General features: G+C 38.5%; 1 protein-coding gene across 1 annotated transcript in view; it reads right to left on the bottom strand.

Moving 5' to 3' along the window:
- The window catches only part of Sbf (SET domain binding factor), a 219,984-nt gene that overhangs the window by 52,504 nt on the left and 143,233 nt on the right, over positions 1–24,247 (bottom strand). The window contains exons 25-27 of the mRNA XM_080268179.1: positions 13,139–13,418; positions 12,369–12,562; positions 11,880–12,192 (exon numbers count right to left, since the gene is read on the bottom strand). Coding sequence (XP_080124305.1) covers positions 11,880–12,192; positions 12,369–12,562; positions 13,139–13,418 — 787 coding nt within the window. The remainder of the gene's footprint in view (positions 1–11,879; positions 12,193–12,368; positions 12,563–13,138; positions 13,419–24,247) is intronic.

Below are 24,247 nucleotides of genomic sequence, written 5' to 3'. Positions count from 1 at the left end.
AATCCTTGCTAGTTTTGCATGCTCTCCAGTGATCCTTCCTTGCCTGTTTATTGTTTTTTGCAATCCCTATTCCCCATTTTTAAATTACTAATTTTTTATTTACCTAGTTTGCTTACTTTTTTTTATAATCCATTTATGAATTAAACAATTAAAATTCTTCCACTTCAGTTACCATTAAAGCTTTTATGTTAAAACACTACACACTTGGCATTATCTAAAAATATTCACTGCTGTGGTGTTGTGGCTTTGCACACACTGATTGTTGGTTGTTATTAAAATTCTGGTTTTCATTTTGTTCACTATAGTTGTGAGGCCTCTTACAATGCACACTGATTGTTTCAGAATCTCTATATTTTGCTGATTAAACAAGGATAATTATTACGAAGCTGCACTGAGTAAAATATGAAACGCTATACAGTATCTTCAGATTGATTACAAGATTGAATCAAAATCTGCTGTTGTGTGCTTTGCATGACTATTCTGCATAACAGTGGGTAAATTTTCTTTTGTGTGTGTGTGTGTGTGTAATTGAAAATGTGACATTACTACATTAGTTACATTAATAATTGATGTGGGGAGCACTTCTTGTGCCTCCCCCATGCCCTCTTCATCCTCTTCCTTGTCCCCCTCCTCCATCTCTTCCCCTCCCCCTTCCTCTGAACCCCCCTGCAGTTGACTCGTGAGATGGTTATTGTCACGATGAAATCTGATAACGTTGAAAAACTAATTCATGTTTGGCATTAGTTCGCTGTAAGAAATTATAACGATATCACAAAGTGGTCACTTTCAATTAGAGTGCAAAACACAAACCTGCACTTTTCAGTTGTTTCATGTGACTTCGACACACAAGCCTGGTGGGATTTCAGGGATGAACTAAAAAACTAAATAGAGTCTTGAGTTAAAAATTAATGTACAGGTAATTGTGTAAAATCGCACCGGTGCGTGTTAATTACGCAAAGACCCTTTCCCATAATAGCGCTTCATTGCCTGCGTAAGTAATCTACATGGTAGAGTTTTTCACATAGTACAGTACTGTAATAACTTTTTTCATTCATAATCTAATTCAGTGTTGCCCCATGAGGAGCATAGGAGCTCAGGGTTAGGGATGTTGGTCCTGACATTTACGATGAGAGTGACAATAAAACCCAACCACCCCTTGGATATAAACTTACATAGGTTCAATCTGATTGGAGCGCCTTAATTACCCACTAAACCACAAGGCACCATAACTTGGTTATATGGTTACCAACCAGCATAGCATATGGTTTCCTGGTGTACACGAAACCATTTGGTTTGTCACTCAGTGTAGAGTCACCCACAGACAGAAGGAAAGAAGGACAGAAGAGGAAGGATGGAAAGAAGGAAGAGAGGAAAGGGCAGGCACCCGAGAGCAGCACTGCATCGAGTGAGTAGATGTGAGTGCCCACACCAACCACATAGTACAATATATAATTTAATACAGTCACACTGCTAGTGATGCACTATTGATACTTGATGGCAAAATTGTACTTGAATGGCTTCTCACGTGCTTGCAATGACATACAGGATTCTCTATGTTTCCAGAAGATGGATGACCATCTTTCGATTAGGTGTTTTAAAACAGGTCATGGACATGCGCAATGACCCATTAAGTACGACTGGCTTGGTTTTATCCCGAAATACCAAAAAAAAATTCTTGTAGACCTGTGAAACAATAATATGAATACTGTAATAATAAAGTTAACCCTCGATATAACGAACCCCGGTATCACGAATTTTGGATATAACAACCGGCCAAATCGTGACCGAACTTCCCCTAGATTTTGCAAACAAAGGTCGCTAAACGCAGCAGAAGTTCACAAATCTTCCCATGGTGACAACAGCATCCCCTCCTGGCACAGTAAGTGTACTTCATTAGCATCCCTTCCTGGCACAGTAAGTGTACTGTAACAGTACTACATTATACTGTACTGTATTCTTTTTCTAGGTATATATTGTATTTATATGTCAACTTCATACAGTATTGTACTGTATTTACATGTACAACTTCATAAACCATTGAATTCTCCATGTAAAACTTCACAGAGTTAGTTTAGGTTATGTTTGAGCACGTAGGACAGGACGACTCCCTTTATATAGTGACATAGGTTCAGTAATCCCTCGGATACTGCGAATTATCAGATAAAGTGACCCTCCCCTCCCCCCAATTAGTTTGTTATATCAAGGGTTTACTGTCACATGAGCAAACTGGCATATTTCGAATGTACCAAATTTTCTTATAACATTTCTTTTCCACATTATCAATGCTTGGCTGACCTATTGAAAAGGAACCCTCTGGATGTTGTTTCAAGATGGCTTTTCAGTGTCTGTTCTACTTGGGTTTTCAGCAAAGTCCTGAGTGACCCCTATCATGAACTACTACCGTGATGGTAGTGATGGGTCCTATGGTCACAATGAGGTGGAAATCACAATTGTCTCCAATGTACTCCATGTTGTGTCTGCCGGTCACAAGGCCATTAGAGTTTTGACGATGACACTGATATACAGTATTTGTGCTACTCGTGTTCTGGGTGTTCAAGGCCAGTCTTACAACAGCAGTTCAGATGGAGAACTGGGAACCCTGGGTGCTCTCAATCAACACCACATGTGAAGAGCTTAGTTCCAAGTATCTTCTTGGGTTTCACTACTTTACTGGCTCAGTCACTACTTCATATTTTTATGGAAAGGGGAAACCTTCAGCACTGAAAACTCTCCTTAAAGGTGATTTTGAGGGCCTCTACACTGTCTTAGGTGAAATCAGACCCAGTCATACTGAACTGATGGTGGCCGGGGAAGCTTTCATCTCTACACTGTATGGGCTGCCCCCTGGCACCTACATGGCCAAAGCCATTTATTAGTTGCACACATGCAAGCATGGAAAACCCTTCAAGGTCATGGCTTTGCCACCAACAAGCCCAAGCCTGTCCTTCACATCTTGCGAGCCCACCGTACTGTCATCCTAGGCAAAGCAGCTGACCAGAAGAGTCTGCCACAGCTGGACCTCACCAAGTTCGGGTGGGAAATCAAAGATGGAGTTTCCATTCCAGCCATCGCAACGAGACCGGCAGGACCCCAAGATCTCATCGAAGTCATCGCAATCAACGCGGCAGCAGGAAAGGCCTGCGGCACACACAGCTGCAGTTGTCATCATGAGGGACTCTCTTGCACAATCTGGATGCAAATGTGAAACTGGGACGAACTGTCACAATCCCAATAAAGCAGAAGAAGAGGGAAGGGATGAGGACAACCAAGTGGGCACTGACCAGGAACAAGAAGGCAAAGATGAAGAATGGGAGTGAAAAATTTCCGCTGACATTTTGCTGACATTTTTTGGATTTGAGTGTTGCCATGATGATCCATGCCAATCATACAATTTCATCATCATCATCATCATCATGAGCCTCCTTTCCCACCCTAGGGCAGGGTGAGGAGTAGTAATGTCCAGATAGCCCAAGTCTCCCCAGTCCAATGGGCCACGCTTCCATTCGCTCAACATTCAAGCCCACGGAATCCTGGCTCTATCTGATACGCCAAAAACTTTCACCACATTCTGTAGCTTCACATAAACGTACCCGATAGAGTCAATCCGACCGGTCACGTTTAAAAAGGGTGCCAAATCTCTGATCATGCACTTCTCCTCATGACATTCATTCAGCAAGCTTGCTCTCATCAGTCCCCTAGCCTCATCAACTTCCATACCTCTCTTCCTCACACACTCATCCACCATATCCCCCCAACTTCTCCTTGGCCTACCTCGCCTCCTCCCTCCTTCAAATTTGCTCAGATATACCTTTTTCACCACTCTACTATTATCCATTCTCTCCACACAACCATACCATCTCAGCACACTCTCTTCGATTCTGGTGTCCACAGACTCCCTCACTCTGCATCTTTCACGAATCACATTATTTCATATCCTATCCACTCTCTGTACTCCACATACATTCCTTCAGCAGTCCCATCTCCAGTGCTCTCACTCCTGACTTTTCATTTTCATGCCACAACATAGTCTCACATCCATATGTTAAAGCTGGCACTAACACTCCTTCATGTAAGCCTCACGCAACTGCAACACTCAAGCCTGTTTCTTGTCAAGGCCTTCATAGCACCAACTACTTTTCTTCCTTGTGTCAATCTACTTTCCACTTCTTTTGCACATTTTCCTCTCCTTTCTATCAATCTGCCCAGGTACTAGAATGCTCACACCAATTCCAGTCTCTCTCCATTTACTGTAACATTGCACTGGGAGTCACCTATTCTCTCAATTACCATCACTTTATTCTTTTCTACATTTACTCTCAAGGCACGACGCTCACAAACATCAGCAAAACTCTGCACACGTCTACCAGTCTCTTGTCTGGTACAGTATTTGCAAGTAGCACTGCATCAGCATACAACAAATATGAGATATTCCATCCATCACCATTCATCACCAATGCCATCCCTCTCTCCATTATTTGTGTTTTTACTTCTTTTATCACCCGATCCATTTATATACTGAACAACCACTGGGACATCACACAACCTCATCGCACATCCACAATGATCATGAACCATTCACTCAGATGCCCACATAATTTCAATGGTAATAAAATAACTTTAATTGTAATAACTTAAATTCAGAAATGAGCACCTTGCTTTAATACAACCCAGAAAAGTAGCACATGAGATTCTAGCTTTTGCAAAATGACATGGGCCTTCTAATATGCAAATTAGGGGTAGCCATCTTGGATCTGAGAGTGTTGCAAAGGTGATGTAAGCAAATTAGTGTCAGATATGAATTTCATTTCCCAAAATACGCTAGAAAAGTGGTATTACTCATGATTTTAGTCTTCCTTGATAAAAACTGACGTTTAACCCCATTCCAGATATATGCTGATTAGCTGATTTTGCTAAGTACAAAAACTACCCTAAGTTGCCAAAGTGGCAACCAGGCTGAATTTTTTTTAACCCCTAAAAGGCGGTCAACATTCCAGAATGTCTGTCAGGGAAGAGGAAGTCAAAGTCCCTGAACGCATTCCTATTCTGAGGGCCTATTATATGCCAGGAGTGTGGTGTGGGTCTCTGTACTGATTGCTTTAAAGAAACATTTTAGTGTGACAGTTGTGGTAATACGAACAGTTGTACATAATACAGGTATTTACATACATAAAATTATAACTGTAGAGATGTAAGACAAGAAAAATTTTACATATACTGTATTGTATACTGTGTGTAGTGTTCGAAGTGCACCATGAAGACACAGAACAGTGTACATAATGTAAAAGTAATATATTTTAGTCTGTTGTTACAAAGAAGAGCAAAAAACAAGACTCTCTGCCCGCCTGCTTTCAGTCAAGAGAGTGACCGTGAAGCACCACAACTCCTCTAACTCACCTGTCACCACCAACCAGCCAGTGAGCAATCTGAAGTAAATAACATCAAATTCTTTGTTTTTTCAGCTACTATGATCCATTTATGCATGTTTTGCCTGATATCAAAATACCTTATTTATTCCAAATAACCCACCCCATCCGAATGTAAAACTGGAAAGTAGTCCGCCATTTAAGCGTTAATACCCATCTAGGACATGAATACAAAATAAAACCCTGTACTTATGAACTTTTCTAGATCCCAAAAATTTCTACATGACTATGAGGATATCCTTGAGAATAGAGGCTTACAGGACAGAAACAAACTGGACTGAAATGGTGTGACACGTACAGTGAACCCGTGGATATCACACGTAATTGGTACTGCACCTAAAGCATGACAATGAAACTCGTAATAATGAAAGCACAGAACCTGCAGGACTTATCCCAAATGGTACTGGACACCCCACCTGTGAACTCAAGTTATCCCTTTTACAACAATATCGACCCACTAACTATATACATACTACACTATATATATATATATATATATATATTACTAGATATATATATTATTAGATATATATAATGATCATAATCATTATCATCTGGACCTCCTTTCCCACCCCAGGGCTAGGTGAGGAGTAGCAACATCCAGACAGCCCAAGTTCACCCACTCCAATCGGCCATGCTTCCATTCACTCATCAATGAAGCCCCTGGAATCCTGGCTCTATCCAACATGCCAAAAACTTTCACCACATTCTGTAGCTTCATATAAACGTATCCGATGGAGTCAATCATTCACTCGCTTACTCATTCACTCACCACTATCACTCACTCACCACTCTCTCACTCACCACTATCATTCACTCACCACTCTCACTCTCAAACACACACACACACACACACACACGGGAGACAAGTAGGGGTGGGACTGAAATTTTCAAAGGTCTGAATGGTCAACTAGTGAACATTTGTGTGGCCAACTTCGGTGGACTCTGTGGTTATAAATAATCCTACTAGAATGCTTCTTTTGCCAGGGTTAAGATTTCCCAACCATATGATGAGGAATAGGGATGATAATACTGTTGTTGATGATACTGTAATTATTTGTCTCATTATCTAACAGCAGCTACACTGGTGAATGAAGATGTGATCATCTAACAGCAGCTACACTGGTGAATGAAGATGTAATCAACAACAGTTTTATCTTTTTAGCACAGCACAAGCTATTACATCAAAATATGCTATGTACTGACACTAAACAATGACATCTCATGGAAAATAGTGAGAAGTATGATCCCTCATTGCATAACGAAGTGTAAATGCTGTATGTATTTAATGAATGACTACTGCATTTGTACATCCCCACATAAAATATATGGATTTGGAGAGGATAGCTGAAAAGGGTGGGAAAAAAAACACACGGTAAACTGTGTAAGCTAGACGGGACATGGTTAACAGGCTGAGAGATAACAGTTGAGAAGTAACACAAAAACAAACTACAACAAATCCTCATTATAAGTCACCTATAAAGAGTTTTTAGCCACCAAATTCTCAATAAATCACAGAAAAGTTACTAATTATTATCCCACAGCCACCTATAAAACTGAATTGCCAATTTCTCCTTATTTACAGTATTATTTGTGAGCATAAAGCTTACTTATAATGAGGACTACCTGTATGTCTACACTGTGTAAGCATCATGGTGTCTGAGTAGGTGGACAGAAAGGGAAGGCAGTCACTATTACCTGAACACATTAACTTATACAAGAACACAATGATACAGTATCAATGTACTGGTACAAAATAAGATATATGCTGTAAAACCTTGCCACATATGTGTATTTACTGTTATTTATACACACATTAACTATCAATATACAAATTATGGCAATGAGAAAAATTACAATCACTTTCATTAAAAAAAAAAAAAAAAAAAAAAAGGAAAAACAGTTACCAAAGACACAAGTTGTGATTTCCACAAAGTGAGTAAGTGAGTAAGGTAAATGCAGCTAAGATCAATGCACTCTATGCAAATACTGAGTAAGTTGCAAGATCCAGTTGCCTGGTTCACTATGCAAGGTTCTACAGATATGTTTTACACATGCACTTATGATTATCAAGTACTCAATACATGCAATTCTGTCAGCATTGTGAATGTCATGTCATTACCACTACAAGTACAGTACATATATAAACACACAAAAGAAACCACATGGGCTGCATACTTATTATAAGCATATGTAATAATGGAAAAAAAAAAAGTAATAATATGTATACATTTATGGCATACTACCAACAAAACAGTCACAATGCTAATTTAAAACTGAAGACTGCATGCAGTTTAAGTATTTCGTATACCATTTTAATGCATCAAAACTTCTACACAGTAAAGAATTAAAGGCCAAGTGTCTGGCACATGCCAAATATCACATTCATGCAACAATTTTAAGATACACTGTAATGATGTGATGAGAAGGAAATGGGCTATAGATAAGAAAATTTATTGTATGCTAGACTCATATATGTTAATTTATGAATCATGGTATGGTTCATAATAATGCATTTTGATTCATAAATGGATTTGTTTCTTTGTCTTATCTATATTATGACAACACATAAAAATAAAATTTACGCAGTTTGACTATACTGTACTTACACCAGACAATAAAATAATGAGTTCAGACAGTGTCTGAGTGTTCTATAGCCCAACAAACTCTTCTGTGCATCACAACTAATTTATCAGTGACATCAGGTGATAACTGATGGCTAGCAAGACAAGTGAAAAGACTTCATCAAACCCCAACATCACATCATCATCAGGGCACAGGAACACAACAACAACACTCAGTCAGTGCTCGAGGCAATATTAGTGATTTTTTTTTTTTCTGTACCACAAGGTCAATACAGTAATCCATTTTATATGTCTGTGATGTTTCCTGATATGGTGTATCATAACATTTTCCACACAACTTAGACTGTAAATCAGGTGAAAGCAGCACACCAGCTTGATAGGTATTGTATAAACAGAATTTACAGTTTTTTCCATTCATCTAAAAACTTTAGGAAAATGACAAATTATCTTATAGGCACCATGTGAAAAGGAAGACTAAAAATGGTGACATAATGAGGATTTCAGCAGTGTCTTTACAGCGTCCTAAACTGCAATGAACTTAACCCTGTCAATATGATGGCGTCCTTTTCATTTTACTCACTCTCAATATCCAGATGATATTAACGAGCCCAAGAAAAAAATTAAAAATTACAGGGGTTATATACAGTAAGAAAAAAAAAAAAAATGAAAATGAATGTATGAAGGTATCAAGGATAAAAGACATCCTTGGGCTGAACAGGTTGAATGGTATGTGAGTACTGATGCTAAAGCAGTATTTCTTTCCAGCAGTTTTAACCTTGTCAGCATCATGAGGTCTCTTTCAGTATATTTTTTGCAACTTCCAAATGACTTTATTCAGCTTATATTCAGCTTATATGAGACATTTCTAACTAAAGGGGTTAGATAATACTCTTCATAAACACCTTCACTATTAGAGATCTTTTTTAACGAGGTGGTACGTGGGGGTATCCAACATCCACTCTATGTAGTGTCTCTGTCAAGTGTCTGCCCATTCCTCTCTTCCTTCTTTCTTTCATTCGTCTTCTGGTTTTATATCCTTCATTCTTGCCTCTTCCTTCTGCCTACAGGTGATTTTACACTCCCTCTTCTGTCTATCTTTCCTTCATTCTTTCCTCTTCCTTCTGCCTATGGGTGACTCTACACTGAGTGACATGCCAAATGGTTTCCTGTGCACCAGGAAACTATTTACTATGCTGGGTGGTAACCATATAACCAAATTATGGCACCTGGTGGTTTAGCGGGTGATTAAGGCACTCCAATCGGACTGAGCCTGTGCAGGTTTATATCCAAGGGGTAGTTGGGGTTTATTGCTCATGTAATGCCACTCACGGATGAGTGAAGCTGATCACATATCTTAAATGTCAGGACCAACTTGCCTAGCCTCGGGATCCTACACTCCTCATGGGACAACATAGGATTAGATGATGGAAGGATGGATGGATGGATAAAATAGTCTGGTGGTAGCCTGAGTAAAATGAGAAACACGACACCATCGTGAAGGGGTCATGTCCTAGGGTTGTAATGAAACCATAACCTTTACTGTACAAGAGGACCTTGGATACACATGCCATGAGACTTGACACATATAATACACAAATGTACAAGGAAAAAACTACACACAAAACTAAAGCAAAAAGGATATTTACAAGCTATGAAGTTAAATTATTATTTTAAAGCTCTACTGGTTAAACTTCTATATACTGTATGCTTACCATGCCACATGCAGATTAGTGAATGACAGTTGCTAAGGACTCGGTTATCAGATAATACAGGGTTGTAATCTCATTTACTTATGAGGCTTTCTTAAGTGATTTATCTGTAGATTTCTTACACTTCTTCTATATTGATTAATTTTGCCTACTTCACCTTACTATTTTCTTGTATGTTACTGTGTTTATATCTATTTCATTATCATCATCCTGACCTTTTTCCTGACTATGGAGTGGGCAAGGTAAGGTCCAGAACTCAAGGGGAAAGAAAGGATGAAAGAGTAAGAACTATCAAAACCATCACTACTGAAGCTCCATAATCTTGGTTTCTTTGCATCAAGAACATTCATCCATTGATTAGTTATTAAATGCTCCCAGAAGAGCAAAGAAGTTTGGAGCTAGACTACTTAGCTAAGATATTTAAGGCCACAGTGAACATACAAGATAATATTAATGTGACACTGTCAGAAATAACTGGCTACAGAGGAGGTCCTTGGCTGATGAGAATATGGCTCTCAGAATTTTACTAAACAACAGCCTCCATTTTACTGACAGCCAAAGGACTGCATACTGGAACACCAACAGCTACTGTCATTTGGCTGCATCAATTCTTTTTGAGAAGTTATCTTTTTTTTTTTTTTTTTAAATACAAACCTGGTAAACCTGCTGGCTCCTCTAATTAATCTACAGGTAAAACAACTGTATAATTATGAAAAAAGAAAACAACAACATAATTCTTCAAATGGTAGTAGGACTGCATTCTTGTAAAAGCCAGAGGATTTGTAACCTATTTCACACAAAAAATGCAAATAAATATGTATATATAATACAGTATTTATATACTGTATATCCTCTATCCATCCAAGTTAGCATTAATAACTTCTAAAACTAATATTCATATCAATATATTAAAATAATAAAAGTTAAGAGAAAAAATCCATCAGGGACCTGTCACAACACCTTACACATATCCCAGGATTCCACACAACAGCTAATGGTATCATGTGGTGTTGGCCAAAGCTGATGCCACATAAAAGGATGGCAAGGGAAGCATGAAATATAATACAGTACGCTCTCTGTTATCCACACACCTGTTCTTGACAGTGTGCAAATAGCTGTTTTTAGTGAGTGCTTTAGGCTGACTAAAACAAACAGCACTTAGCATAAAATACAGCACAAGTAATGCCATATCATATCAACAATAAGACATAGTCCCCCCCCCCCACCTATAAAAAATAAAAAAAATAAAAAAATAAAAATTATGGTGATTTTAGTTGTGAGAGTCTCAGATATATGCAATGGTAATGCATAATCATGACAGTACAATAAATATAAATCACTGAGTATTTCATGTGGACAGTTAATATGTGGATAATAGAGTTTACTGTACTGTAACTATCCTTAGGATATGTTCAATATATTACAGTATTAATACTTGTATTTCATGTGCAATTAGTTGATATTACAGCTGCATAGTCTCAAACTTACTCTGTCACATTGAGAAGAGAAGCAAACTGGTTATTGCATCACTACTGGAACACATGGGGTGGAAAAAAGACCCACACATGTCCTTGGTGGGGAAGATGGCTTGAAAGGGAATAATAAGAGTACAAAAGACTGGAAATACAGTACAGTACAAGGAGAGAGGTGGCAATGAGGATATGAAGAACTGGAAATATAAGGAGAAAGGAATTAAAAGTAGTGTACTGTATAAGGAGACTGCAAGGGACTGATAGTGTAAGGAGGGTGTAAGGGGATTTCAAGGAGGGATTAGGGAAGAGAACAATGATAAGGATGTTGGGATGAAGATTATAAGCATTAGGTATACAGTGAATATACATATACTGTATATATATATATATATATATATATATATATATATTATATTATATTATATATTATATATATATATATTATATATATATTATATTATATTATATTATATATATATTATATTATATTATATTATATTATATATATATTATATTATATTATATATATATATATATATATATATATATATATATATATATATATATACATATATATGAGACACTGTAGGGGATAAGCAAGTTATTGGACAAGGGAACAGAGGCGTGAGAGGCCAATGTTAGAGCCCTCATCTTACTTGGGAGGGAGGGAGCCAGGAAAAGAGAACTTACCGCAGTGTGTTCATGGCCTTGGAGAGTGGATTGCTCTTGCGTCCAATCTCTGGGGTGAGTGTGGGATAAGATGATGACTGTGACTGGTAGTGGTGGTAAGGTGGGGGTAGCTCCAGAGTGGCTGCAGATGTGGTGGTGCTGACACCTCCTCCTGCACCTCCTCCAGCAGCTAGGACCAGGGAATTGATAGAAAGAGAGGAATCTGTCAACCGCCATGAGGACCCATCACGAAGCACAGACACTGGTGTTAACTGGACCACTGCTGATAGGTACTTCTCTTGCTCCACTGAATATGACACATCACCTGTGTTGCCTGAAGAAGAATACAGCAGGTGGTAAGTTGTGATGAACTTACCATAAAACTGACAATATACAAGTAACCACTCCTATTTTGTAGAATGAATAGAGAATGAATAAATTAGCAATACAATACTGCAATATCTTGCTATCACATTTCATAAATGCTATAATAATGTGCCACTCTCTTACCTGTTGTGGTTGCTGGTCGATTAAGCATGCTCATGACACCTTTCCCATGAAATCCGGCACCCCTAAGGAGGAGAGCCTTCGTGCGAGGATGACGCCAAGTGATGACAGGCAAACGACTATGTCGGTAGCAGCGTGCTAGTCGATGGAGGGAGTCATCACTTGTTCCCCACGGCACCACCAACAACGCAGGGTAACTTGGGGGAGCCAACATATACAGGGAGGTTAGATAAGGACTGAAAGGTTTTGCTAAAAACACATGGTCATGCATATATTACTAAGTTTTAGAAGTAAAAGGTAAAGTGGGGTCAAGTAGGGAATAGAAGCTCAGATATCAGTATCAATGCCTGGCTGCTGAAGGAAGGCTGGAAAAAGTTTATGGAGAATAAAGTGGCAGTATTGGGTTAGCTACTACTGACCCTGACAGGTATCGCCTTATGACTTATATGTGTCTTCCATCCTTGTAATATGCCAAACAATCCTCACTCCTAGGCAACAAACTCAGCCTCAAACACACTTAACGCTAAGATATTCACACAGTTAAAAGTTTCTATGAACTACTTGGAAGTAATTAGGTTATGACAACTGGTTAAGCTTCCAGACCAAAGATATACTTAGTTGTACCACAGCTAACTCCAGCAAAGGGATCCTTAAGGAGATGCACAGTATAACTAAAACTGATCTGACTGAATTACATGGTGTTTAACATACAAGATAATCTTTTGTACTTAACAGCATTTAATACTTAAGTCTAAAATAAGACACTGTTGTACCTCCTAGCCAGCTGGTAGCTGATGTTGCATGATGTGACTCTAAACTCTGCCTTGGCTGCACGCTGAGGCCCAGCTGCAGCAGCAGTGGCAGCAGCTGTGGCATTGACTGAGCCCAAACCAAGACGTAGGTAGTCCTTGTGGTAGCTTCTCTCTGACAGTTTCTCCAGGGTCTTATTATCAACTTCTACCATTCCTACCATCCCCACCAGCCCCCCAGACACCAGGGAAAGCTGCCCTGTTGATCCATTGCTCAGTCCTGATGCCTCAAGTTCATCCACAACTGTCCAGGGATGAGGAAACATACATGTTAAGAGCATAAATACCATACTATAACTTGAGATCATGAATAACAAAAGCACATTAATATATACACTTAAAAAATATAACATGGGATGAAAAGATTAAACTATTCATAAATGAATAAAAAGTTATAATAGTATACTATAAGACTGGAAAATTCTGAGAACTGAAGAGCACTTCAAGAAAGTCTAACACTGTGCCAAGCTCAAGGGAAAAACAACAATCTTTTACCTTAAAGTGCTACACTTGATGAAATTTACTTTACCGATTGTGTTCAACTAAGGCATGAAGTTTATTATTAATAATTAATGGGTTATTATTATTATACTCATTCAATCAGTAATACAATGCCTGCAAGCAATATAAAGCAATGCATCAACAACCTTCGGTACATTACTGATCAAAACAAAACAGCTAAATCAATAGCTAAGCAAAATTTTGGTATTAATGTAACTCAGCTCCTTGCATATGTTGCTTTTCCATTTTGTAAACAAGATAAAACACACACTATATGCTATATTCTAGTTCACAATCAACAACCCTTTGACGAGTAAAATTCTCATTTCTTGATTACCATGAGACAAATTCTCCCTAGAATTCTGAAAAGTAATTAGGATGGAATCTATACCATCCAACACCTGGTGCACCAATTAGGTAACTCACTGACCTTATAGCATAATGTTTCTGTAGACTGTCATATTTCCTGAACTGATATCCTGGTACTCGTACAAGGGTTACGGTAAGTCACACTCTAAACCCCCTCAATCAGAGGATGTCTTTTATAGTGTCTTCTTACTATCTCCAGACAATTTAATGCAGCTTAGGAGACATTTTTTGAACTGGAGAGGTTAAATAGTTTTTAGTAATCCCCTCACTACAAGAGGACTCTCTTAAAAGTAATGAAACTGTCTGGTACAGAATAATGTTTTAAATTACATCCTCAGGTAGAAAGAGTAAACCTACAGATACATCATAATCACTGCACACCACTAACAATCACTACTTGAGATTACCTATAGATTTGGATCATCAAATGTAATCTGTTTATATAAACAAAATACATTTCACTGATTCTAAATGAAAAGACAGCATAAGGTAAATGATGCAAGTATCCCCTTATTTATTTCTTCAATTCTGGGCATAGAATCTTGGCACAGACTTCAAAGTTCACTCCCTACGGTCAGCAGTTGTATGTGCCACAAACCTTCCCATGTCATTACTTCAACGCTAATACCCACTGTCCATAATGAACTAGTATTACCAGGGGTGTTTTTATGACATGCCAGTGGGTCATATGAAAAATCAGTAAAGCCTAATTTAACAACCATCACTGTTCTCCGACTCAGCCTGAAATCAAACACTTGTCTCATCAGATAACAAATCATCCTCTACCTACTTGAGCATGATCCTGGACATAATTAACAGACTCTGACTGATTTATGACTTCACAGAGTGTTGAATCTGACACTAGTTGATAGCTGATCATAATGGACATAACAGTAACAAGGATCTGGAACAATCTTCACAAGTGTTTGGTCAATACTTAATGTAAATAAATTTAATAATCTCAACCTTTCTTAATGCCACATTTTGAGTGTATCTGTGGTGTTAATATATTCGAAAAGAACTCTACAGTATGTAACATTATTCCATCATAAGTTCACTTCCAATAACATGTTCTTTTCAACAATGTCCTTTGTTTTCTGTCTTTGTTTTCTCATCCATTTCCTTTTTCTTGTGCTACATCACATAAACAGTCTTTTAATAATGGTTTCCATACCTGCAAATACTGTATACTGTATTATTAAACCACCGGCATGAGGATAGGTTTCTGTTGTCCAGATCATTTAAGCTGCATGAGATCACTTTAGATCCCTTGCAGTATTTTATATAACAGAATCTTTGGCGATCTTTCTGGGTTCAAACCATTGGATGTTAACACAGAGCATTCACGAACTTCATATTTCTACTAACATTCATTGCTAGTCCAGTAAACAGTGATGGAAGTTCTTTGTACTTTATCAATCTGATGTTTATAGCCTCTTTATTTATTCTTGCCTCTGTACCCCTAATGGGACTGCATATACTGTACTGTACTGTATTCAATGCACAACAAAGGGAGTCTACAAGATATCCACCATAATTCATTCATATATCTTAACATATTCACATGATATTATCTATAGTAGTGTCACTATGTTCTCACAATGTTTGTGGTCTGAACTGATTTCAACATCTACAGTATTATGGATTTCAGTTTATTCTTTTCTTAGAGTAGATTCTGGCAATGCCAGTTAAATCTTACAGTGTTTGGCATGGAATTAAACTGCGTTAACAATTTCTAGGCTAGCTAAATATGATCATCTCTTATTTCTTAATGTAGACTAGTCTACACAACTCCCTAATTTCATTGTTATTTATTTCCTATTTCAAAATATATACTGCTCTACACAACTCCCTAACTTCATAGTTATTTACTTTAAATGATATGTGACAAAATTCTTACTCTGACTGTATGGAATGAATCATGGCATGTTCTGGAGGAGGGTGATAAAACTATGGAGGAGGAGGATGAAAACCAGAATTGGGAGAACAAAACTGGTAAAACTGGGAACTTTATTTTTCCTTTGTGTAGAATTAAGGTAAGTATTCTTGAATTTGGTGTTGTTGCTGTGACTCCCACTAAACATTACTGTACAATGAATCTGTAGCATTTTTTTCCCTATCTATCTATCTATCTATAGCCCGACGCCCTAATCCCGCAAAGGGTGGCCGCAGACAAAACGCCTCCAAGTCACTCTGTCACCCACCATTTGACTCCCCTCCCCCCAACTCACCCCCCCCTCCCTCATATACCTCTCAACTCCATCCCTCCACCTCATCCTCGGTCTGCCCCTCCCTCTCCCTCCTTCCACCTCACCTACATACACCCTCTTAGTCAGTCTTTCATTCTCCATCTTCTCCACATGTCCAAACCACCTCAGTGTATTTTTTTCCCACCATATAAAAATCCCCAACCTCTTCCAGCCAAGTGTGAACATAGTGGTGGATTGATTTAATTAGTAATCAAGGAGGCTCATTCCTAACTCATAACTCACAACTCATTAAATTTCATGCAATCATGACTAAGTATTAAAGTTGTGGGTGTGGCTTAATGCTATTGGGTAAAAGCAAACTGTCTATTGTGCATTTTTGTAGCAAGAAGTAAAGACCAACTTTAATATGAGATCTGCCCTCAAAAGTAGGGGCATCAATCATCTCTCCTGGATCGGATAGGATGTTGAGGGATACCTGCACAATACAAGATTAAAAGTTACTCCCTCCTCACACAGTATAGATACAATTTATGTACAGTAACTGTTCTGAAGTTAATTATTAATAAACTGTAAAGCAAAAACATGCAGTACACAAGAAAATCCCATTTTCCCACACGAGTCTGCTGTGTGAAAATTTTGTACACATACTGTATATGGGTATGCTATAAAATGCAGTAAACTATACACAAATTGGGATACATGACAACAATACTTCTCCAGGAAAAGTATTTCAAGTGAGGCTATATTAAAACAGTTTGTGATAGCTGAAAAACACTTTTTGATTGAGATCCACCATGTGGCAACCACTCGGTAATGGAACTGTAACCATGAAACAGGAAACACCATATGCAGATCAGAATACAACTATAAAAATATACATTACTGCATATCATCATGCAAGTTTCACTCTTAGAGTACTGTTCATTATAGCTGGCCTTTAACTTCCAGGATTATAATGCAGTCTAACATTTATCATTCAACTTATGTAAATACAATATGCTGTACACAATACATATTCACCAGTATGGTACTAGTGCAGCTCCATAGCAAGGCAAAATATACATACATAACTAAATGATAATGATGCACACCTGAACTTCCCATATTATTCTTGAAATAACTGATGAACATTGGTGTTACTAACTATCAACTTCAGCCAGCACCTCTTCATCTCAAATTCTGTCAGCTGGTCTATGATGACTGGTAAGGATATCATATTTACTGGTATCTCCTGATGCATAAATTAATTATGCAAAACCAATAACATACTTTGCACAGTACTATGCAACACAAAAACAGCCTGCAAAAGTGCTAAAGCTCAAGAAGAAAACTCATATCAACTAAATAGTTATATAATACTGTACTAATTCAGCACACCAAACACCACAGCATATTATGATAACCCTAATAAGCTATGAACAGTACAATTATTAATGGTACTATGTAAACATAAATTGACTACTGTACTAAAACTTCAGTGCTTTCTTGGGGGGGGGGGGGGGGACTGCTGCGACATGCTTTATGTTCAGTTATGTGTACTGTACTGTATACTTGCCTTCCACCCATCCCCAAGTCTGTGAGTTTGAAACTTGTAACCCTCGCTTTTACACATTTTGTGGCTGGACACAATTTAAAAAAAAAAAAGTGCCCACTCATTTTAAAGACTGAAAATTTGCTTCATACTTTTGTTCAATGTAGTTCTAATTTCCTTTGCATGTATGGCTGTTGTAACCAAGAAATGTTGTGCTGTCATCCTCTACTTTATACACAATAAAACTATTCAAGAAACAATGAAAATGAAAGAATAAAAGCCAAAGAGTTATTAAACAGCAAACCCAGAGAAATGGGCCACATAAACATTTAAACATTATTTATGTTTTCAAAATCATGGCTTCACCTCAAAATCAAAACCATTCACACAATTTTTTTTTTCTTTATAGACGCACTTCACATACACGTGTCAACACGTAAGTTAAAAATAAGATGTCAATTCTTGTCATATCCTGATCTGAACAGTACAAACAAATACTGTACTTCATTAATTGATTTCCATTTCTTTTCAATTCCCGTTTCCTCAACTTCTGAAATCCACTTTTTCCCACTCTCATATATCATACCTATCCACCTTCTTGGCCTGCTATACCATCTTGACCTTCAAACTCATCCATAACCATCTCTATATCCATTCTCTCTTGTATTATCATACTGTCTGAGGATGTAAGGATTAATAATGACCTAGCACCAAACCATAATATGGCTATATGGCACTACGGCAGAAGGGAGTGGGGGTTATAATTATATTAAATGTATGACATTAAGTGCAGTGTAATAAAAGTGATAATACTGGAAACAGAAAACAGTGGGAGAGTCACCTTGGAAATCAGTAAGTTGTGGGGGTCAACTTAGTGAGGAAAGAAAAAGAAACGCTTAGAGATGGCGTTGGAGTGTAAAGGAGCAATCAAGAAAGAGGTGATGGATAGTCATAGGGCAATTAGAGTGTGAAAAGAGTGGCTGAGGGTCATGGTTCAATAAATGACCATGAGTGAGGCAGATATGGCCCAAATGAAGACAAGCAAGGATAGTCTCCCATCAATGACTGGGGTCGGGTTGATGTGTGCCAGGGAGGAACTGAGGGTTTAACACTATGAAGCTTGTTGCTAACCTTCTGGGAAAGCATGGGACAGAAGAGGAAAACAATCAAGAGCAGGAATGGGGAGGAGAGAGGACCTAGAAGTTTGAGTTGCAGAACATGCCAGTGAGTCAGCTTGTTCACTACCTGTAATCTCAATATGACTAGGAACCCAACAGAAGCAAACTGAATTTTTCCAAACAGAAAGATGGGACAGCCACTCCTGAATTTGGGTGTTTAGAGGATGAGAAGAAGGTGTGGTGTGTAGGGATGTGAGAGCACTGAGAGAATTGGAGAAGATAACAAAGGTGGAGGAAGAAAACCCTGGAAGAGACTTCAGTGCAAAAAGAACAGCATACAGTTCTGCATGAGAATACTTGCAAAGGGAGAAGTCTACTCTGGAAGGAGGATCAGGGAATACAACAGCAAACCCAACACCAAAGCAAAATTGGAGCCATAAGTAAAGAAATGTGTGGCAGAAGGGTAACAAGACATATGTTTGAGAAAAAGGGAGCAAAGAGTATCTGGGGGAAGAGGAGCTTCAGAACAAGGAAGGAAAAAAAAAAAAAAAAAATGAACATCACAGCAGGAGGCAGAAGCCCAGGTGAGAAGGACACCGGATGAAGGGGAAGAATAGGAGGAAAGGTGAAATCATTAGACTGAAGAAGAGTGGGGACCTGAAAGAGGAATGGAAGGAGACGGGAGATCGAGTGAAACAGAAAAGGCTGGGAGGACAGGATAACTTTTTAGAAGGTATTTGAAGGAGACATGCATAGACCTTAATAGCGAGAAGAGAACAATGATACAAGAGGGAAGGCAATCCTAATTCAGCACAAATACTTGCCGTGGGAGTTGACTGAAATGCACCAATAGCTAAAAGAAGACCCGACCACAATGGACCAGACCAATGGCCCATGGGCATGCCTTAATTCTTCCTGTTGCAACATGCTGTCACTGATGAGAATTTTAACCAAAGATAAAACAGAGAGGATAAGAGCAAAAATGGAAGGAAGAAACAACAGTAGAAGAAAATGGCTTTGCAAAATTAGTTGAGAGAGCTATGGGGAACTAAGGAGAAGGGGGAGGGCACAACAAAGTGGAGACACAAATGCAGCATCCACTCAGCAAACAAACCTCCACACACTGTAGAGTCCATTAGAGTACCTTGCTATAGCTTCCCTACACCTCAAGTCTTAGCTGATGTCTCCAAAGTCCCTTACAATGAAAACAAGCAGGGAAACGGAGTCATACTGTCAAAGGTAACTCTTTTACCCACTTTATCCCTTTATTTCTTTAACCTACTTCTTTCACTCTTTTCACCACTCATCTTCCTTCTCTGTCAATAACATACAGATCCACTCTCTTCTTCGACATCACATACAGTCATCCTCTTTCAACTCTTCTAACATACTCTTAATTTTACTTTCAAAGACTTTCTTTGGCACCCTATCTGTCATGGATAAAATTTCCTATCATCCATGAATGAATGTTTACATAACTAAAGATCCTACTCTCAACATCAAAGGTGAGGGAATATTTCTTTTACACATGCTGTATTCCAAAGTCTTATCTACCTATCTATAGCCAGATGCCATAATCCTGTAAAAGGTGACCATTTGTCTTTTAGGGGCACTAACCCTCCACCAACCCACTTTGCCGAAACGAAGGGAACACACATGGGCTGGTTATATGGCTACCACTCACCACCGTAAATGGTTTCCTGGCTTACAGGAAACCATAAGGCTTGTCATTCAATGTAAAGCCACCTGAAAATGAAAGAAGACTAAAAAAATAAGTGACAGGAAAGATGGGAGATAGGACGTGGGGAGGGCAGACACAGAAAAAGAATGATTAAGGCAAAGGAAGAAGTAGGCAGCACTACACCAAGTGAGTAGATGATGGTCGCCATCGCATTATGAAAAATCTATACAGTATGTAGTAATTTTCAACTATTAGTAATAAGTCTGTATCAAAAAATAATTGGATAATAATAACTTGTTTTAGTGAGATGGAAATGGGTCAAGGTGAAAAAATCTCAAAGCCTGCTCAAAATACTCCTATATTTTCCATGGGTTATCAACTTCTGTATCCATGATTTCTGTTTCTGCATCGCCTCTTGCTCACTGTACTCTCACAGACATGGGGAAGGGCTTAGTGAATATTCTCAAATTTTGAGACAATAATAGGTGTACAGTTTATATATTACCAGGGTCTGAGTTGTCTGAATCTGTAAACTGAATGCTTTAGGGATATGTGCTGTATTAGCATAGGCATAGCAGCAAATGGTGAAGGTGATCATAAGGTGGTGTCCTAAAGCACATATAACACCAGGACCTTGGTCAGTGTGGGGTAGGGTTTTGTGCGACTCACTGGGTGAGAGTCTACTCCCACTGTCCAGTTCCTCGGAGCTACGAGTGACGGGAGAGTTGACTCGCAGAAGCTTGCACTGGCTCTTATGACTGGTTCCCAGGAACCCATAGCGCAAGCCTTGGGGTGCCCAACACAGAACTTACATTTAAAGAAATGACTGTCTACATGGATTTATGCTTTTCAAAGAGAAGGGGTGGGTGGGAAAAATGTAGGAAAGGATAGGATAGGAAATAGGTGCAGACAGTGAAACAGAGGAAGGCTTGAAAAAACAAAAATGTAGACACCTGCTGAGAGAGAAGTGAAATCTTGCTTAAATATCAACTAAATGCAAATGTGAACATCACCGTATAGTAGTTGGTAGTACAGGCAAACCTTGCGTTATGATTGGGATGTGTTGCTGGAATATCAATCGGATAACAATCAATTGTAAATTGAACACTCATATCATGGGTTCAATGGAAGAACATTTCTGGAAATGGTCAACCACAAGCATAAATATAAAAACAAGTTTCCAACTCACTTACCTGGTAGCTATTTCACTTCAATACACTTTACTTGCTGCATTAATTCTAACATCACACTCTTATTCAATCACTGACACTGACACACCTGAGAGTGACTGAGTTCAAAGGCCTTTTTGGAACAAACATATGACTGTACATTTGTGTGTCAGCGAATGATGAGGCTTCGTGGAGGATCATGGCAATCATAAGAAAAAATGGTGACTGTACATCAAATAAATGGTGAGCTAAAAACTTCTGGATTATAGCAATTGTATAAGTGAAATTGGTGAACATACACTGAAAAAATGGTGCTGAAATCTTACGATCATATAAGTGAATGATTCTTTAACTGCTGATCATAAAACAAGTTCTGCCTGTACTACATATGGATGTGAAAAACTAAAAATTCTAAACTGCTGTATTTTTATAACAGTCCATTGAAAACTTTAGGATCATAAGAATTGTTAACAAATCACAATGTCAAATGCTTCCTGAACCTTTAGCTGCTAAAGAAGCCACTTAATGACTGTCCAACACCCAAGCTCTGCCTGTATTGCATACTAATGTGAATACTTATGATAACACAGTAATGCAATATTTTTTTCCTTGAACTCTTTAGGATCAGTAAAACTGCTGACAAATCATGATGCTAAATGCTTTCTAAACCCTGCAGGGACTAAAGATGCCACCTAATAAATGTCCTAAACCCAATGCAAAGGTTATGTAACGCTGCTAAGAAATTCTGATGTGTTCCTGTAAGATGCGGAACTAGAGAAAAATGCTGACTAACAACGATATAACAAGTATGCTCATCAACAGCATGACTTGTCATGCCATGAAATCAACAAAAAGTGAATAAAGAAACAGGTGTGGACAGCAAAAGAATGTGTGAGATAGACTGGAATGACAGTGGAAAGTGGAACTCGGAATGGAATGCACATCCTGTGAAAATGGGTTTTGTAGGATTACTGCTTTGAGTGAAGTGAAGGTCTATTTCAAAGTACACTCCAAGAGTAAAAGTGTTGGAGGCTAAGGAAATGGACATGGTGGACAAAGCAATGGGTGGGATGAGTGGGAACTGTGGTGAACGGTGCAGTAGGATAAATGGAATGAGTGCAAAAGAAGGGTTATATAGTATCACAGTTTTCTCCAACAAGAACAAGATGAATTCATGTTGCTCTCATTAAACTGGCATCTTGCAACAGATGCAAACATTTCTACAATCAATGGGCACTAATCCTCGTGTACAATAAGTCAAATGTGGTGGTTAAATATTTAAAGACACATGAGAGGAAAGATCCAGCTTCACATAATTCATTACTGGCAAACATGTATGGAATTTAACTCCATCAATTCTGGAGGAGGGGAAAAAAAATTTGCATGACAACTATGGTATAGTGCATCAGTAAATATGAAAAGTAGTAGAGCAACAATGTTTATAGCCTTCAGGATCAGGCTTCAACTGCTCCCTGTTATTACGGTACTAAGTAAACAGTACTGTATTACCATGTACAGATTACCAGTGCTACAACTGTTCAGTGCAGCCATGATACTAAGTAAACATTATTATCATCCAAGGATTATCAGTACCACAAATCTGTCAATATGGGTTAAGACATGTGAAAAAGTTCCACAGATCGTGTGTTGTCAGATGTAACATGCATACACAAAATGGTTATTAATGGTTATTAAACAGGATACAAATGAGCAACTTACCTACAGTAAGAAAATTTAAAAATACAGTGATGAACACAATAAGTATGAATGGCTTAGGAAGTACTGGCTGGAGTATTGCTAACACCACTTAATGTTAGGACAAACTACTAGGATCCTACTACAGTGGTCATATTCTGGCTTGTTATATTTTTTTTTTTTTTTTTTTTTTTTTTATGCGAGGAAGAAGGAACCAAAGGCCATGAGCCCACAGTAACAGTTCCCTCCAAGAGAAAAACAAAATACAATAGAGAGCCAAATTCAAGATCCGATCATTTTGAGATGCCTGGACACACTGCGTTTGAAAGACTGGAGATCATAGGCAGGAGGAAATACAGACAGAGGGAGACAGTTCCAGAGCTGACCTGTTGCATGAATGAAAGACTGGGAGTAACGGTTAACTCTTGCATTAGAGAGTTGGACAGAAAAGGGATGAGAGTTTGCTGCCAGACGGGTGCTACGCGCCCGTCGTAGAGGTGGAGGAATGCAAGCAGACAGTTCAGAGGAGCAGTGACCATTAAAGTAGCGATAGAAAAGAGATAAAGATGCAACAGTGCGGCGAAGAGACAGAGGTTGAAGGGAGTCAGTAAGAGGAGGAGAGTTAATGAGACGAAAAGCCTTTGACTCCACCCTATTGAGAAGAGCTGTATGTGGGGAGCCTCCCCACACATGAGAGTTGTACTCCACACAGGGGCGGATAAAACCCCTGTATAGAGTCAACAATTGTGCAGGGGTAAAGAAAGAGCGGAGTCGGCTTAGCACACCCAATCTCTTGGAA

Source organism: Coenobita brevimanus, chromosome 26 (assembly GCF_032717465.1).
Source record: "Coenobita brevimanus isolate Jiangsu-jjx chromosome 26, ASM3271746v2, whole genome shotgun sequence".
Taxonomy (NCBI): Eukaryota; Metazoa; Arthropoda; class Malacostraca; order Decapoda; family Coenobitidae; genus Coenobita; species Coenobita brevimanus.
Note: the sequence above shows the minus strand (reverse complement) of the source record. Positions and strands in the feature narration are given on the sequence as shown.